An 18,727-nucleotide genomic window follows, 5' to 3' on the forward strand; every position below is an offset into this window, starting at 1 on the left:
CTGAGGCAAGGTAGGCTTATTTTCTATTTTCAGGCTAGTTAGTTTCTCAGGCTGTGCCGAGTTGCATAGGCAGAGTTAGGCGCAATCCACGGCTGCCTCTAGTGTTGTTTGGAGAGGATTAGGGATTGCGGTCTGCAGAGTTCCCACGTCTCAGAGCTCGTTCTATGATTTTGGGTTATTGTCAGATCACTGTATGTGCTCTGACCGCTATGTCCATTGTAGTGCTGAATTGCCTTTCATAACAGCCACCTGTTGCAGGCAGCGATCCTACAAGTCATTATCGACCCTTTCATGAGCCTTGAAGTGTGACTTAGGTCAAATCAGAATCTCAATTTCAAGGCTCCTTAAAGGGTCAATAGTGACTTGTTGAATTACTGCTTCCAACAGGTGGCGCTATAAGTTTCAAGTCAACTTACTCTCTGAAGAGGCAATTTGCATATTAAATTTCCCAGAGGAGCATTGGACGGCGAATAAGCCTCCTTACCTTGGCATGCCAAAGCCGGTATGTCATTCTCCACAAGGAGATTATTTATTTATATAGCACCATTAATTCCATGGTGCTGTACATGTTTATACCCTTACACTCCCTTTATTATTATTATTATTATTATTATTATTATTATTTATTATTATTTATTTATATAGTACCATTAATTCCATGGTGCTGTACATGTTTATACCCTTACACTCCCTTTATTATTATTATTATTATTATTATTATTATTTATTATTATTTATTTATATAGTACCATTAATTCCATGGTGCTGTACATGTTTATACCCTTACACTCCCTTTATTATTATTATTATTTATTATTATTATTTATTTATATAGTACCATTAATTCCATGGTGCTTTACATGTTTATACCCTTACACTCCCTTTATTATTATTATTATTATTTATTTATTTATATAGTACCATTAATTCCATGGTGCTTTACATGTTTATACCCTAACACTCCCTTTATTATTATTATTATTTATTATTATTTATTTATATAGCACCATTGATTCCATGGTGCTGTACATGTTTATACCCTTACACTCCCTTTATTATTATTATTATGTATTATTATTTATTTATATAGCACCATTGATTCCATGGTGCTGTACATGTTTATACCCATAATATCCAGATACACGACCAATGCTATATTCCACCAGGATTATAAATAAATCATCAGTAAAATGTAACTTCCTGCATGAATCACCCTTGATATTATAACCAGGCTCTTAGGGGGGGAGGATATATGATATTATCCAGCGTACATCTAACAATGCAATAAGACACCATGATGTATAATTAGACACAAACCATACAGGACAGGACACACTAGGTATTAGCAAAAAAAAAGAAAAAAACAGAAAAATGAAGGGTGCTGCCCACACCTTGCCACAGCAATGGTGAGCAGAAGACAAGCGAGGCTGCAGTACCTGTCTTCTTTTTTTTTAAACAATGATAGGGTTAAATAAATAGAGAAGATACATTGTATCAGCCTGAAATGATCCTTCCTGTCATGCAATAAAATCAGATCATTCTGTTTATTTGGTGGGTAAGGGGGTGTCCATTATTTGCAAGATGGGAGCCCTTGGCATCATGTAGGGGCAGCACAGCAGAACCCCCCCATGCATGGAAACATGAAGCATCTCTGAATGGAGGAGGATTTTTGTGAATGGCTGGTCACATGACCAGAGGTTCTTTGTGCTTGCAGGTGAGAGTGTGACAAGGGGGTCCCTAAAAAACCCCTGCTGATGAGCTGGAGAGCTGTGTGCTGGCCCCTGGCCTGGGCACCACATCTGCAGAGGGACACACACTCACTTACACACTCACACACACACCAAGGAGGAGGAGGAGGAAGAGAGGAGGAGGAGGAGGAGGGTGGGGAAGCAGCTATCATGGTTCCTCAAACTGATCACAGCCCTTTTTTTTATGAATGAATCCAGATGCAAATAGGGTTGATTCACAAAAATCGTCCCCTTCCTCTTCCCCACCTTGAATGGCAGCATGAAATAACAGAAGAAGATGGCATTGCCCCCCATGCTGCCCCCCAGTGCACACACACACAGGCACACACCAGCCTCAGCTATGATGCAGAATAAAGAGGGGAGTACAGCAGCCATGCAGAATGACAGGGGAGCTAAAACAAGTGGGCATTGGCATAGATCTATATCTATAGGGGGGCATAGGGGGCAATGGTAGAAAAAGGCAGCACTCACTCTCTGTCCATAGCTGGTGGGGGATCCAGGGATGGATGTCTCCTGTGTGATCCTGGGCTCCTGTCTTGCCAGTGTAATGTGTATGGTGGAGAAATGCAAATTCCTGGCACAAGGGTTTATTGTTCATCTCCCCTGCTTTTTTCTCTCCATTTTTCCCTGGGCATCATGATGTGGCTGTTGGAGGAGCAGCCATCTTCCAGGTAACAACATCTCCTCTCACCCCCATCCCTCCCTCCTCCTCCCCCCTCCTCTCTGCCTCCTGGGCTGTGTCTGTGTTGTGCTGCACCTGGAGGCTGAGCTGTGATGATGATGATGATGATGATGAGGGGCTGCGGGGCCTGGCTGCTCCCAGGGCCGGGGATGGCAGTGGGGTGCTACAGGGAATGGGGGGTGCAGGAGGCAGAAGAAGAAGAAGGGGGGGGGGGGGGGGGGCTCAGGATGGAAGGAAGCTTCGTGGTCCTAGTGCTGGGCAGACACAGACCTGCACCTGTTTCTTGATGATAAGTCATATCTATGATGAGGATGCAGCAGATTTCTGGACTATTAGACAATGTAACCTTCCATCATACTGTGATACAAGGAGAATTGCAGGCGGAAACATTGTTGCAATGTTGAGAAGACTTCTGCATCCCTGGTGTCTTCTGCTTCTTCAGGGGCTCATAGGGTATAATGGAAACACTGCCCTCCAGAGGTGACCACTGGTCACTACAGGATTACAGTATAATGGAGGGGGGGGAGGGCGGAGGGGTCCATTCATATTTTCCAACCTACTTCATGGAAATTGATTCATTTGATGGACTTGACACTTAGAGAAGATTCGCCATAACTGGTGCAAAAAATGATAGCGATCGATTACGTTGCAACTTAAGGGGGCACTGAAAAATTGAGCGCTGGAAGCTGATTGGTTGGTATACTTTTGCCTTCGCCCGCCGTAGACTTTATACTCAGTGTTGCCTTTCCACTGGAGAGGTAATCATTGTTAGATCCATGCACGTCCTGACGGCTGTGACTCCAGAATGGGGGATCCGTTCTCCAGGTTCTGCACCAACCACAAGATCGGAGGAGACCAATGGAGCCTTGCTGTGTGCCCAAATGGCTGGGGAAGAGACGGGGACACAGGACCACCCCATTCTGACATCTTTTGGGAGGTCTAGTGGTCTGACTCCCTACCTAACCAATCTTTAAAGGGTTATCGCCATCTTGTATAGCAATGATATTTTATTCAGCCAAGTATTGGCTCTCCAACCAACCTTGAGAATGGAAGGACGTCAGGACTGGTGTAGCATTCAGCCCTTAAATTTTGTCTATACGACTACAGCTCCTTCACACTCAGGATTTTTGGTGTCCCATTAATATCTGCTAAACTTATGGGTCTCCCAATGTTTGGATTTATCAGCTCGTTCTAGCTGATAGATCCAGTTAGAATGAGCGAACCCCAAACCACAAGACTATATCGTTTAGGACATAGAACATATTTTAAAGGGAACCTGTCAGAACTTCTACACCACCAAACCATTTATTGTCTGTGTAGCCCTCCAGCAGTGAGAAATCGTGTTTTAAAGACCTTTTCATATGTGTCTGGAAGTGTGTTGGGGCATGACGATGCACTTACAGCTCCTCAGCCTCAGGCTGTATTCCCTGCCTAGCGCCACTTCTGGAAGTGCGTTGGGGCATGACGATGCACTTACAGCTCCTCAGCCTGTATTCCCTGCCTAGCGCCACTTCTGGAAGTGCGTCGGGGCGTGACGATGCACTTACAGCTCCTCAGCCTCAGGCTGTATTCCCTGCCTAGCGCCACTTCTGGAAGTGCGTTGGGGCATGACGATGCACTTACAGCTCCTCAGCCTCAGGCTGTACTCCCTGCCTAGCGCCACTTCTGGAAGTGCGTTGGGGCATGACGATGCACTTACAGCTCCTCAGCCACAGGCTGTATTCCCTGCCTAGCGCCACTTCTGGAAGTGCGTTGGGGCGTGACGATGCACTTACAGCTCCTCAGCCTCAGGCTGTATTCCCTGCCTAGCGCCACTTCTGGAAGTGCATTGGGGCGTGACGCACTTACAGCTCCTCAGCCACAGGCTGTATTCCCTGCCTAGCACCACTTCTGGAAGTGCATTGGGGGCGTGACGATGCACTTACAGCTCCCCGGCCTCAGGCTGTATTCCCTGCCTAGCGCCACTTCTGGAAGTTGGTTGGGGCGTGGCGATGCACTTACAGCTCCTCAGCCTGTATTCCCTGCCTAGCGCCACTTCTGGAAGTGCGTTGGGGCGTGACAATGCACTTACAACTCCTCAGCCTCAGGCTGTATTCCCTGCCTTGCGCCACTTCTGGAAGTGCGTTGGGGCGTGACAATGCACTTACAGCTCCTCAGCCTCAGGCTGTATTCCCTGCCTAGCATCACTTCTGGAAGTGCATTGGGGCGTGACGGTGCACTCACAGCTCCTCAGCCTCAGGCTGTATTCCCTGCCTAGCGCCACTTCTGGAAGTTGGTTGGGGCGTGGCGATGCACTTACAGCTCCTCAGCCTGTATTCCCTGCTTAGCGCCACTTCTGGAAGTGCGTTGGGGCGTGGCGATGCACTTACAGCTCCTCAGCCTGTATTCCCTGCCTAGCGCCACTTCTGGAAGTGCGTTGGGGCGTGACGATGCACTTACAGCTGCTCAGCCTCAGGCTGTATTCCCTGCCTAGCGCCACTTCTGGAAGTTGGTTGAGGCGTGGCGATGCACTTACAGCTCCTCAGCCTGTATTCCCTGCCTAGAGTCACTTCTGAAAGTGCGTTGGGGAGTGGCGATGCACTTACAGCTCCTCAGCCTGTATTCCCTGCCTAGCGCCACTTCTGGAAGTGCGTTGGGGCGTGACAATGCACTTACAACTCCTCAGCCTCAGGCTGTATTCCCTGCCTTGCGCCACTTCTGGAAGTGCGTTGGGGCGTGACAATGCACTTACAGCTCCTCAGCCTCAGGCTGTATTCCCTGCCTAGCATCACTTCTGGAAGTGCATTGGGGCGTGACGATGCACTTACAGCTCCTCAGCCTCAGACTGTATTCCATGCCTAGCATCACTTCTGGAAGTGCATTGGGGCGTGACGATGCACTTACAGCTCCTCAGCCTCAGGCTGTATTCCCTGCCTAGCGTCACTTCTGGAAGTGCGCTTGGGCGTGACGATGCACTTACAGCTCCTCAGCCTCAGGCTGTATTCCCTGCCTAGCGCCACTTCTGGAAGTGCGCTTGGGCGTGACGATGCACTTACAGCTCAGCCTCACACTGTATTCCATGCCTAGCGCCACTTCTGGAAGTGCATTGGGGCGTGACGGTGCACTCACAGCTCCTCAGCCTCAGGCTGTATTCCCTGCCTAGCGCCACTTCTGGAAGTTGGTTGGGGCGTGGCGATGCACTTACAGCTCCTCAGCCTGTATTCCCTGCCTAGCGCCACTTCTGGAAGTGCGTTGGGGCGTGACGATGCACTTACAGCTGCTCAGCCTCAGGCTGTATTCCCTGCCTAGCGCCACTTCTGGAAGTTGGTTGGGCCGTGGCAATGCACTTACAGCTCCTCAGCCTATATTCCCTGCCTAGCGCCACTTCTGGAAGTGCGTTGGGGCGTGGCGATGCACTTACAGCTCCTCAGCCTGTATTCCCTGACTAGCGCCACTTCTGGAAGTGCGTTGGGGCGTGACAATGCACTTACAGCTGCTCAGCCTCAGGCTGTATTCCCTGCCTAGCGCCACTTCTGGAAGTTGGTTGGGCCGTGGCAATGCACTTACAGCTCCTCAGCCTATATTCCCTGCCTAGCGCCACTTCTGGAAGTGCGTTGGGGCGTGGCGATGCACTTACAGCTCCTCAGCCTGTATTCCCTGCCTAGCGCCACTTCTGGAAGTGCGTTGGGACGTGACAATGCACTTACAACTCCTCAGCCTCAGGCTGTATTCCCTGCCTTGCGCCACTTCTGGAAGTGCGTTGGGGCGTGACGATGCACTTACAGCTCCTCAGCCTCAGGCTGTATTCCCTGCCTAGCATCACTTCTGGAAGTGCATTGGGGCGTGATGATGCACTTACAGCTCCTCAGCCTCAGACTGTATTCCCTGCCTAGCGCCACTTCTGGAAGTGCGCTTGGGCGTGACGATGCACTTACAGCTCAGCCTCACACTGTATTCCATGCCTAGCGCCGCTTCTGGAAGTGCATTAGGGCGTGACGGTGCACTCACAGCTCCTCAGCCTCAGGCTGTATTCCCTGCCTAGCGCCACTTCTGGAAGTTGGTTGGGGCGTGGCGATGCACTTACAGCTCCTCAGCCTGTATTCCCTGCCTAGCGCCACTTCTGGAAGTGCGTTGAGGCGTGGCGATGCACTTACAGCTCCTCAGCCTGTATTCCCTGCCTAGCGCCACTTCTGGAAGTGCGTTGGGGCGTGACAATGCACTTACAGCTGCTCAGCCTCAGGCTGTATTCCCTGCCTAGCGCCACTTCTGGAAGTTGGTTGGGCCATGGCAATGCACTTACAGCTCCTGAGCCTATATTCCCTGCCTAGCGCCACTTCTGGAAGTGCGTTGGGGCGTGGCGATGCACTTACAGCTCCTCAGCCTGTATTCCCTGCCTAGCGCCACTTCTGGAAGTGCGTTGGGGCGTGACAATGCACTTACAACTCCTCAGCCTCAGGCTGTATTCCCTGCCTTGCGCCACTTCTGGAAGTGCGTTGGGGCGTGACGATGCACTTACAGCTCCTCAGCCTCAGGCTGTATTCCCTGCCTAGCATCACTTCTGGAAGTGCATTGGGGCGTGACAATGCACTTACAGCTCCTCAGCCTCAGGCTGTATTCCCTGCCTAGCGCCACTTCTGGAAGTGCGCTTGGGCGTGACGATGCACTTACAGCTCCTCAGCCTCAGGCTGTATTCCCTGCCTAGCGCCACTTCTGGAAGTGCGCTTGGGCGTGACGATGCACTTACAGCTCAGCCTCACACTGTATTCCATGCCTAGCGCCACTTCTGGAAGTGCATTGGGGCGTGACGGTGCACTCACAGCTCCTCAGCCTCAGGCTGTATTCCCTGCCTAGCGCCACTTCTGGAAGTGCGCTTGGGCGTGACGGTGCACTTACAGCTCAGCCTCACACTGTATTCCATACCTAGCGCCACTTCTGGAAGTGCGTTGGGGCGTGACGATGCACTTACAGCTCCTCAGACTCAGGCTGTATTCCCTGCCTAGCATCACTCACCTCTGGATGATTGATGGGTTGTTGCCTCCAATACACGGCATAGAGGCTGAGGAGCTGTAAGTGCATTGTCACGCCCCAATGCACTTCCGGACACATATATTTGGAATTTCCTGTGTTTTGTGATTTATTAATAAAGAAGATACTTTTTGCTACCATGGTTGCTATGATCGCCCTCTTCATATTTGGACCTTATGGAGGATTGGGATCATTCTATTTTTGGCATACTTGCAAAAACTACCTACATATCAATTTATTTGTGGTGAGGTGCTGCCCTAAGCTTGTTATTTTTCTAATACACGACAGGGAGGCCGAGGAGCTGTAAGTGCATCGTCACACCCAATGCACTTCCGGACACATTCAGAATTTCAAAGCGTGATCTTACTGGAACATCACTTTGGGGTCATAAACGGATCATCTTGCTCATCTTTTAAAGGGCAACGCAGTCATAAACATGTAACAAAAGACTTCCCTATTTGTTTGCAGTCATAAAGATGGTTTGAGGGTGGAGACATTTCCTACAGATTCCCTTAAAGTCTCCAAATTGGTTGATTTGTGACAGTCCTTTATCTAAATAACCTAGTTAAGGCAAAGTTGCTTATTGGTCACTCCAGCACTTGACCCACGAGCGTCCCCTCCTATCTGTGCCGAGGCCTGTTTATAAGGGGGAAAAGAATTCTATGAATTACAAGTCTTTTTTTATCAATTTCCAACTCATTGATGAAAGTCAAAAGAAAGGACGGACCAGGTGAGTTTCGCCCAGCATGCACAGTAGAAGTAAAGGAAATAGATGCAAAGGAGACATCCTTCTTTGCAAGTTTGTATTTTTTTTTCAAGATAAGTGCATGAAAGCCAACAAGTCGCCAATGTGTTATCTACATTTCTGGATTCCCCCCATCATTATGGAGTGCCAAATAATTCCCCAAACGATGCATTTTTTTATTCCGCCGTAATGGTGATCATGGAGATTGATATCACATGACTACACCTGCCTCCCAATAAAAAGATATCCTGATTCAGGGCTATAGAAAAAATTGGAGTCCGGCTTAACAGGACTGGATTTTCCTTTTCTTTTTCAAAAGAAAATATAGTGCATACAAAAGAAAGATTTACATGGTCGATATGACCCAGTCGACGCGTTTCGACTGCACTAGGCTGTGTCATAAGTAAGACTGCCTAGTGCAGGCAAAACGCGTCGACTGGGTCATGTCGACCATGTAAATTTTTCTTTCGTATTTTTGTATGCACCATATTTTCTTTTGAAAGATCAAAACAAAAGGAAAATCCAGTCCTGTTGAGCCGGACTCCAATTTTTTTCTATTTTCCATGATGGGAGGCCAGGGCGAGGCCGGTGTCTGAGCCCCAGGTGGATGAGCATAGAGCTACTGGGTGAGCTGGAATCAAGTTTCAGATTCTGGGCCCCCTGATCTCCATGTTGGGAGGTGAAGAGGCTGCTGTGAATGGAGCCATGCATTCATTCCTTTCTGTGAGAGTTACGAAAATATTATGCCATTAAATATTATGGCTATATTCTGTAGATATGGCACAAATGGAATAAGCTTTTTAATAGGTTGTGATTAGTAAATCCTGCCTGCTTTTCCCCCCAAAACAGTGCCACTGCTTTGCTCTGGTCGTGTCTAGTATTGCAGCTTGTCCCCATTTGAAATGTACTCTCAATGTTCCCTATGATCTCATACTGTGGAACTTCTTAGTAGGAAAAAGGAAGAAATTAGGGAGGTTAGAAGGCTAATCTCCAGCCACGCCTGAGCTTTCAGTTTTTGGCTTGAGACTGACCTCAATACTCCAATTCTGATACTTACTTATCTTTATTCTCATGCATGTTTTTACCTATTTTACAGATTCTCATCCGATTGTTATTTTGCCAGGATAAAGGAGAGTTAAGGACATGGGTCATGTACAGGATGTGGAAAGATCGGAATCATACGAGATAGCAAATGAAAATTTGTATAATAGAAACCTTGAAAGAACTGATGAAGGATCCCAACTTGACGTGTCTTCTCTTGTCCATAATTCCTACTTTACAAGCTTGATGACTCCAACAGCACAGGAAGACCGGGGATTTTGGGGACCGACTGCAGAAGATATCGATATGGAACCCATTTTGAGTTCCCCGTGGACATTCCCAATGAGCATAAATCTTAATGTTAAGGCAGAACCGGTAGAGAAGCAGAAACCGCCAGAAGCACAATGGTCAAAACCTCCATCCTTGAACAAAGAAAAAGTAGAAAAACCTTTAAAGTATGCAATTCCCAGCACAGAAATGGCAGACAAAGGCAAAAAACATAAAACTGGTAGGAGAAATAGGACGGCAGGTCATCTAGTAATAAAAGATGCCATGGGTGTATGGCCACCAACGTTGGGGTTTTCTTTTGGCACATTTCCAAATGAAAGTCTTCTCTACCCTACAGGAATGATTTCTGTCGACGCACATTTAGCAGAACTGCCAAAAATATGTTCTGACGGATATCCAATAACATATCAAGACGAAATGAAAGACGTGGGAACCCGATGGGTTACCCCAACAGAAAACCCAACACTAAAGGCTGCGGATACAAATGCCACCAACCAAGGCAGGTCCTTCGCTTGTAGCAGTTCTCCAGACATGGAATCATTGCCCAACGTAATTCAACAACCCAACAATGTTCTCAATCCATCAGATGGTAGCCAAAACACTGAACAAACAAATAAAGCTGATCCATTACCTATCCAAAGAACATTAAAAAACATCACAAGACATTCTGGGACAGAAACCTCTATCAAGACTTTTGGCCTTCAAGATGTAGATGCCAAAAAAATGACACAAGAAGCAGCAAATACTAGCTGTAAAACGAAGACGAGTCCAACTGAAGATGGTTCGATGAGCATACCCCAACCATCGCTTTGCACTGTCCAAACTAATGCTGACGCAGGAGAACAAATTAAGTCAATTATGACTTTCTCATATGCAGATATCCTCAAAAGGAGTCCTAAAACCACCCAACAAAGGAAAACATTCGATAAAAAAGAGAAAATTGTTAGACGTCAGAACACAACCCACAAGGCCACAATAAAAACAGCGTTCTTAAGTAATGTAAGGGAAAACCGTGCTCAGGTAAATTCCAAAAATTGTGGTACAGAAAGCAGTAAGAAAATCACAAAACCTTGGAACCAAACAAAGCCACCAATGCCACCTGTCACAGTAAACAAGTCACAGCTTGGGTTTCAATGGACTTCTCGCCGGCACAATCCAAAGGATCAATCCCAGTTTAAAGGTTCACGGAATATGGCAAAACCTGAAGCCTTTACACCCAATAATACACTAAATTCTAGGTCAACACCGAGAGTTTTCGAAAACGCTTCAAACAGGAAAGCTCAGGAACACGCCAACCCTGATATGAAAGATAAAGTGTACAAGTTATACCCGACTGAAAGACGTACCAAGCCTAAACTGGTTTGCAGTAAGTTTCTTACAGATCTACCTAAAGTACCTCTAAAGAGTAAGAATGTTCTTTCTGCCCAACCACAAGACGTGAGTCCACAAACTCCAGAATGTACACTGCCGGTAAAGCCTCCAGAAGAAAATTGCACATCAGATGTTACTCTTGAAAAAAGCAGCCAAATAATTACATCTCCAGCACTGGAAGAACCACCTGTGATTAAGCCCGATACACCCCAACTTATGCCCATGTCTGATGTTCCAGTAACCTCTACCCAAGAACATACCGGTGACTTAGGCAACTCATGCCCTCCTGTCCCTCAGGAAGCTAGAGAATGTCCAGAATCCAAAGACCAGATTCCAGATCAGTCTCTTGTGGCTATGGAGAACGAATCAGCCAACGATCCAACCACCGGTCTACAGGTCCCGCAAAATAACGTAAGGGTAGAGAAGAATGGTCCTGAAGAGGCTCCAAAATGTCAACGATCCGGAAGGTGGAAAGATTTTTATGTCGACAATCATTGCACCATGAAATGCAGATGCAGACACCGCCCGGGGAAGCTTCCGCCTAATGTAGTCCACTGGTGAGTATTTGGTATATTGGTAGAATTTGAAAGCAGGGTTCAGATGCACAAAAAGTTTTTTTTCCACGGATATGAAAAAAAAATAAATAAATGACTATATCTGACCTGATGTCCTGGTTTCAGGACCATTCCTCTTCATTGACACAAAGTAAGATCCCATGGCATCTGAATAGTAACAAGCTTGAAAGAGGCGTGTGAAGGAAATACCGAGGGCTGTACATATTTTATTGAACCCTCCTACACATGCATACACAGTATATAGATTTTTCCGTCGGACGATTTAGTAATGAACATTTCTTTAGTGTAAATACCAGTCAGTACTCTTCGACTGCTGGATTGGAGACCTGAGAATCATCCTCCTACCTACCGGTTTCTCCTCCTGATTAGCCAACCTGGGGCAACATTGTGTGTGCGCACAAGTCACGCTACGATGGAATCACGCCAGGCCGATAATCGAAAGAGGAGCAAAGCACGCCAATAGGTAGGAGGCAGTTCACAGGGTTCGTGGCCACAGAATACTGACATGGTTGCTGCGAAATGAATCACTTATCTCTACTCTATACAGCAAATCAGCTGCTCCAACTACCATATTTAGGGTACAGTGGCATGTAAAAGTTTGGGCACCCTTGGTCAAAATTACTGTTATTGTGAACAGTTAAGCAAGTTGAGGATGAAATGATCTCTAAAAGGACTAATGTTAATGATGAAACATCTACTTTGTATTTTAGGCAAAAAAAAAATGCGTATTTTCAGGTTTAACATTTGAAAAATTACAAAAAAGGAAAATGGGCAGATGTAAAAGTTTGGGCTCCCTGAATGGTTAGTACCTAGAACCAGCACCACAAGTATCACAGCTTGTAAACGCTTTTTGTAACCAGACAAGAGTTTTTCCAATTCTTGTTTGAAGGATTTTCATCCATTCTTCCTTGGAGAATTCTTCCAGTTCTTTGAGATTGCTGGATGGTCTTGCATGCACTGGAATTTTGAGATCAAGCCACAGATTTTCAATGATGTTTAGATCAGGGGACTGTGAGCCATCCTCTTTTCAACTTCAGCTTTTTTTTACAGATGGTGTTATGTTTGCACCAAGAATTTGTTGAAATGTCACTGCACCTATTCTTCTCTCTACCTGTGAAATGTTCCCTGTGCCATTAGCTGCAACACAACTCCAAATCATGATTACTCCACCCCCATACTTAACCCCTTAATCCCATTGGACGTACTATCCCGTCAAGGTGACCTGGAACTTAATCCCCAGTGACGGGATAGTACGTCCAGCGCCATCAGTTGCGCTCACGCGTGGAGCGCGGCCGATCGTGGTCGGGTGTCAGCTGACTATCGCAGCTGACATCCGGCACTATGTGCCAGGAGCGGTCACAGACCGCCCCCGGCACATTAACCCCCGACACACCGCAATCAAACATGATCGCAGTGTTCCGGCAGTATAGGGAAGCATCGCGCAGGGAGGGGGCTCCCTGCGTGCTTCCCTGAGACCCTCAGAGCAACGCAATGTGATCGCGTTGCTCCGAGGGTCTCCTACCTTCCTCTCCCTGCAGGCCCTGAATCCAAAATGGCCACGGGGCTGCATCCGGGTCCTGCAGGGAGGTGGCTTACAAGCACCTGCTCAAAGCAAGCGCCGGGAAGCCTCTAGGAGTGCACGTCAGATCGCTGATCTGACACAGTGCACAGCAAAGTGTCAGATCAGCGATCTGTCACTTTACTGTGATGTTCCCCCCTGGGGCAAAGTAAAAAATTTTTTAAAAAAATTCCTAAATAAATAATAAAAAAAAAAATATTGTTCCAATAAATACATTCCTTTATCTAAATATAAAAAAAACAATAAAAGTACACATATTTAGTATCGCCGTGTCCGTAACAACCCGATTTATAAAACTGTCCCTCTAGTTAACCCCTTCAGTGAACACCGTAAAAAAAAAAAAAAAAAAACAGGCAAAAAACAACGCTTTATTATCATACCGCCAAACAAAAAGTGGAAAAGCATGCGATCAAAAAGACGGATATAAATAACCATGGTACCGATGAAATGTCATCTTGTACCGCAAAAAACGAGCCGCCACACAGCATCATCAGCGAAAAAATAAAAAAGTTATAGTCCTCAGAATAAAGCGATGCAAAAATAATAATTTTTTCTATAAAATAGTTTTTATCGTATAAAAGCGCCAAAGCATAAAAAAAATATAAATGAGATATCGCTGTAATCGTACTGACCTGAAGAATAAAACTGCTTCATCAATTTTACCAAACGCGGAACGGTATAAACGCCTCCCCCAAAAGAAATTCATGAATAGCTGGTTTATGGTCATACTGCCTCACAAAAATCGGAATAAAAAGCGATCAAAAAATGTCACGTGCCCGAAAATGTTACCAATAAAAACGTCAACTCGTCCCACAAAAAACAAGACCTCGCATGACTGTGGACCAAAATATGGAAAAATTATAGCTCTCAAAATGTGGTAACGCCAAAAAATATTTTTTGCAATAAAAAGCGTCTTTTAGTGTGTGATGGCTGCCAATCATAAAAATCCGCTAAAAAACCCGCTATAAAAGTAAATCAAACCCCCCTTCATCACCCCCTTAGTTAGGGAAAAAAAAATTTAAAAAATGTATTTATTTCCATTTTCCCATTAGGGTTAGGGCTGGCGTTAGGGTTAGGATTACATTTACGGTTGGGATTAGGGTTAGGGGTGTGTCAGGGTTAAAGTTTCAGTTATACAGTAATTGGGGCGTTTCCACTGTTTCGGCACATCAGGGGCTCTCCAAATGCGACATGGCATCCGATCTCAATTCCAGCCAATTCTGCGTTGAAAAAGTATAACAGTGCTCCTTCCCTTCCGAGCGCCGAAACAGGGGTTTACCCCAACATATGGGGTATCCGCGTACTCAGGACAAATTGGACAACTTCTGGGGACCAATTTCTCTTGTTAACCTTGGGAAAATAAAAATTTGGGGGGCTAAAAAAACATTTTTGTAGGAGAAAAATGATTTTTTATTTTCACGGCTATGCGTTATAAACTGTAGTGAAATACTTGGGGGTTCAAAGTTTTCACAACACATCTAGATAAGTTCCTTGGGGGGGGTCTAGGTTCCAATATGGGATCACTTGTGGGGGCTATCAACTGTTTAGGTACATTAGGGGCTCTGCAAATGCAACGTGACACCTGCAGACCATTCCATCTAAGTCTGCATTCCAAATGGCGCTCCTTCCCTTCCGAGCTCTGCCATGCACCCAAACGGTGGTTCCCCCCCACATATGGGGTATCAGCGTACTCAGGACAAATTTGACAACAACTTTTGGGGTCCAATTTCTCCTGTTACCCTTGAGAAAATACAAAACTGGGGGCTAAAAAATAATTTTTGAGGAAAAAAAAAAGAATTTTTATTTTCACGGCTCTGCGTCATAAACTGTAGTGAAACACTTGGGGGTTCAAAGCTCTCACAACACATCTAGATAAGATCCTTAGGGGGCTACTTTCCAAAATGGTGCCACTTGTGGGGGGTTTCAATGTTTAGGCACATAAGGGGCTCTCCAAATGCAACATGGCGTCCCATCTTAATTCCAGCCAATTTTGCATTGAAAAGTCAAACGGCGCTCCTTCCCTTCCGAGCTCTGCCATGCACCCAAACAGTGGTTTACTCCCACATATGGGGTATCAGCGTACTCAGGACAAATTGTACAACAACTTTTGGGGTACAATTTCTTCTAGTACCCTTGGGAAAATAAATAATTGGGGGTGAAAAGTTCATTTTTGTGAAAAAATATTTTTTTATTTTTACGGCTCTACATTATAAACTTTTGTGAAGCATTTTTTGGGTCAAAGTGCTCACCACACATCTAGATAAGTTCCTTAGGGGGTCTACTTTCCAAAATGGTGTCACTTGTGGGGGGTTTTAACGTTTAGGCACATTAGTGGCTCTCCAACAGCAACATGGCGTCCCACCTCAATTCCAGCCAATTTTGCATTGAAAAGTCAAATGGCGCTCCTTCCCTTCCGAGCTCTGCCATGCGCCCAAACAGTGGTTTACCCCCACATATGGGGTATCGGGGTACTGAGGACAAATTGTACAACAACTTTTGGGGTCCATTTTCTCCTGTTACCCTTAGTAAAATAAAACAAATTGGAGCTGAAGTAAATTTTTTGTGAAAATAAAATTAAATGTTCATTTGAAAAAAAAAAAAAACATTCCAAAAATTCCTGAGAAGCACCAGAAGGGTTAATAAACTTTTTGAATGTGGTTTTGAGTACCTTGAGGGGTGCAGTTTTTAGAATGGTGTCACACTTGGTTATTTTCTATCATATAGACCCCTCAAAATGATTTCAAATGTGATGTGGTCCCTAAAAAAAATGGTGTTGTGAAAATGAGAAATTGCTGGTCAATTTTTAACCCTTCTAACTCCCTAACAAACAAAAAATTGTTTCCAAAATTGTGCTGATGTAAAGTAGACATGTGGGAAATGTTACTTGTTAAGTATTTTGTGTGACATATCTCTGTGATTTAAGGGCATAAAAATTCAAAGTTGGAAAATTGCGAAATTTTCAAAATTTTCGCCAAATTTCCATTTTTTTCACAAGAAACGCAGGTAATATCAAAGACATTTTACCACTATCATGAAGTACAATATGTCTTGAGAAAACAATGTCAGAATCACCGGGATACGTTGAAGCGTTCCAGAGTTATAACCTCATAAAGGGACAGTGGTCAGAATTGTAAAAATTGGAACGGTCATTAACGTGCAAACCACCCTTGGGGCTAAAGGGGTCAATGGTTGTCAAGATGTTCTTTTCCGGACATTCTCTGCCCTTATTCCTCCACTCATACCTTTGTGGCTAAAGAGTTAATATTATTTATTTATATAGCACCATTAATTCCATGGTGCTGTACATGAGGTTACGGTACATCAAAATACAAATATCACTTACAGTAAACTAACAATTACAGACTGGTACAGAGGGGCGAGGACCCTGCCCTTGCGGGCTTAAATTCTACAGGATTATGGGGAAGGAGACAGTAGGTCGGGGGTTGCAGTAGCTCCGATGATGTTGAGGTGGCCGTGTGGTCATTACAGGCTGAAAGCTTCCTTGAAGAGGTGGGTTTTCAGGTTTCTTTTCAAGGATCCAAATGTGGTGGATAAACGGATGTGTTGGGGCACAGAATTCCAGAGGATGGGGGATATTCGGGGGAAGTCTTTGAGGCGATTGGGTGAGAAACGAATAAGTGTGGAGGAGAGCAGGAGGTCTTGGGAGGACCGGAGATTACGTGAGGGAAGATATTGAGAGATTAGTTTGGAAATATACTGAGAAAGGTTATGGATGGTTTTGTAGGTCAGTGTTAGTAGTTTACACTGGATACGCTGGGAAATTGGGAGCCAGTGAAGGGATTTACGAAGAGTTCTGTTGTAACCTGATCAGTCCACAGGACTTGTGTCCAAAATGCATCAGGCTTGTTTAGATGTTCTTTTGCATACTTCTGATGCTGAATTTTATGGTGAGGACGCAGAAGAGGTTTTCTTCTGATGACTCCCATGAAGGTCATATTTGTGTAGGTGTCTCTGAACCGTAGAACAATGTACCACAACTCCAGAGTCTGCTAAATGATTCTGAAGGTCTTTTGCAGTCAGAGGGTTCCGATTTGCCTCTCTAGTAATCCCACGAGCAGCTCTCGCTGACATTTTGCTTGCTCTTCCAGACCTTATCTTGACCTCCACTGTTCATGTTAACTGCCATTAAATATTTCTGAATGTCTTTTACGGTCAAGTTTGGTGTGCCTAAACTTTTACATGCCACTGTATGTGCAGTATTTTTTTTGCATAGTTGCTAGAGCACAACCGTCAAGTTTTTGAGGAGTATTTGAAGAATTTGTGCTCCAAAAACTGTGTTTACACACAGCCTTATAGCAGCTAATGGATATGCAACTACTGATCGCAATAAACCAACAGGGCCGCTTCAGGGAAGGCAGCCACCAGTAGCAGGGAGATCAGCGTATACAGAAAATACACGTTGTAGGAGATGTTTGTTTATATGGCCTATGCTATAGATGTCATGCGCAGAATACCAATACAAATCGCAAGGATACGCTACAGGTCATTCACTTCCTAATATATTGCCCGCGTTGGTCTTTGGGGAAGACTGCATTAGATGTAAGGGGCATTAGGACTTAATGGTTTTCCGAGAGAAAAGCTCATTCTGAACAACTTTGCCAACAGGTTCTCGGTATCACAGAAGAATCTGACAGAGCCAATGCGGGTCACCACTCTAATAGCTTCATCTTCCTCAGTCGCTGGGACCAGACTCCTGCTGGACCACCATTCTTCACGGGTGGTCAGAAATGAGCAGCACTGCACCCAACGAGCACCCCATATAGGACTACTATCACCAATGTAGTAATGGGTGATGGGCGTAACATTTCCCATCACTACGAGGTACGTAGCGCAGGTGTGCCACCACAGCAAGTACAGAATAAATACAAACGTGTGCACCAGGTCCGCCATCAGCAGCCGCTACATATCACACGGTAACATTTGGGACTGCTATGTGCGTTTGGTCACCCTAGCGGGAGCTTTATGTGGCCACTACATGTCAACTGTAGTATTACAGGTAATGAGGGGTCTTAAGCAACGCCTGTGTTACACGTAAAAGCTGAGCAAATAGATTTGTTGGGCTCAGGAGCCATGTCAGTAGTCCAGCGACCCTTCTCCTACCTCTTTCGAATACTAGACACAGCGTCTTAATTGTGCATGACGTCAAGAGGCAGCGGTAATGGCAGCAGGCAAGAGGAGGTTCATAGAAGTCTAGTCCAGATGTGGACGCTGCATCGGGGTCCTGCAAATCTTTTTTTGCTCAACTCTCAGGCTCTGTTCACACTACACTTTATGCTCATTAGATGGAGCATTCATATGTCGACCTCCGACTGTACAGGAGTACATTGGCCATACATATCGCACCTATATCTCTCTCATTATACAGTAGGAGAGCGTAGTGAAATAAGGTAGGGCTAAAATAATGTGGTAAAGACCCTACAGTATATTTATACACATTGTATATCCAAATATAAGCGGGGACTCGTTATTTTTGACAGTTCCTGCTTACACTGTAGATGCCATAGCCAGCAATTGATCAAAGCGTTCTTCTTGCACATGCGTGCCTCCTACCATACAGATTGCCAGGAAGACCCGGGGTGATGGGCACCTCCTGTTGGACAAGGAGCTCAATGGGAATCTTTTGGATGGATGCATGTGGATAGCTTGTTTTAGGGTATGTTTCCACGTGGCGTA

General features: G+C 45.5%; 2 protein-coding genes across 2 annotated transcripts in view; one reads left to right on the forward strand and one right to left on the reverse strand.

The window, feature by feature from the left end:
- SPRED3 (sprouty related EVH1 domain containing 3) overlaps positions 1-2,631 on the reverse strand; it is a 41,484-nt gene extending 38,853 nt beyond the window's left edge. The window contains exon 1 of the mRNA XM_069746592.1: positions 2,220-2,631. Within this exon, the coding sequence (XP_069602693.1) occupies positions 2,220-2,230 (11 nt within the window). The 5' untranslated portion in view covers positions 2,231-2,631. The remainder of the gene's footprint in view (positions 1-2,219) is intronic.
- On the forward strand, positions 1,860-18,132 carry LOC138661715 (uncharacterized). The gene is made up of 3 exons (XM_069746591.1): positions 1,860-2,419; positions 9,276-11,436; positions 17,660-18,132. The coding sequence occupies exons 2-3, from the start codon at positions 9,323-9,325 to the stop codon at positions 17,835-17,837; spliced, it is 2,292 nt and encodes a 763-aa protein (XP_069602692.1). The 5' UTR covers positions 1,860-2,419; positions 9,276-9,322; the 3' UTR covers positions 17,838-18,132.
- The last annotated feature ends 595 nt before the right edge of the window (positions 18,133-18,727 follow it).

This window comes from Ranitomeya imitator, chromosome 2, assembly GCF_032444005.1.
Source record: "Ranitomeya imitator isolate aRanImi1 chromosome 2, aRanImi1.pri, whole genome shotgun sequence".
NCBI lineage: Eukaryota > Metazoa > Chordata > Amphibia > Anura > Dendrobatidae > Ranitomeya > Ranitomeya imitator.

What these genes read in the sequence shown, in the direction of transcription:
- LOC138661715 (XM_069746591.1), top strand. Translation starts at nt 9,323, where the DNA reads ATGGGTCATGTACAGGATGTGGAAAGATCGGAATCATACGAGATAGCA. An exon ending in CCGCCTAATGTAGTCCACTG is followed by an intron (nt 11,437 to 17,659) that starts GTGAGTATTTGG and finishes CTTTGCCAACAG; the next exon opens with GTTCTCGGTATCACAGAAGA.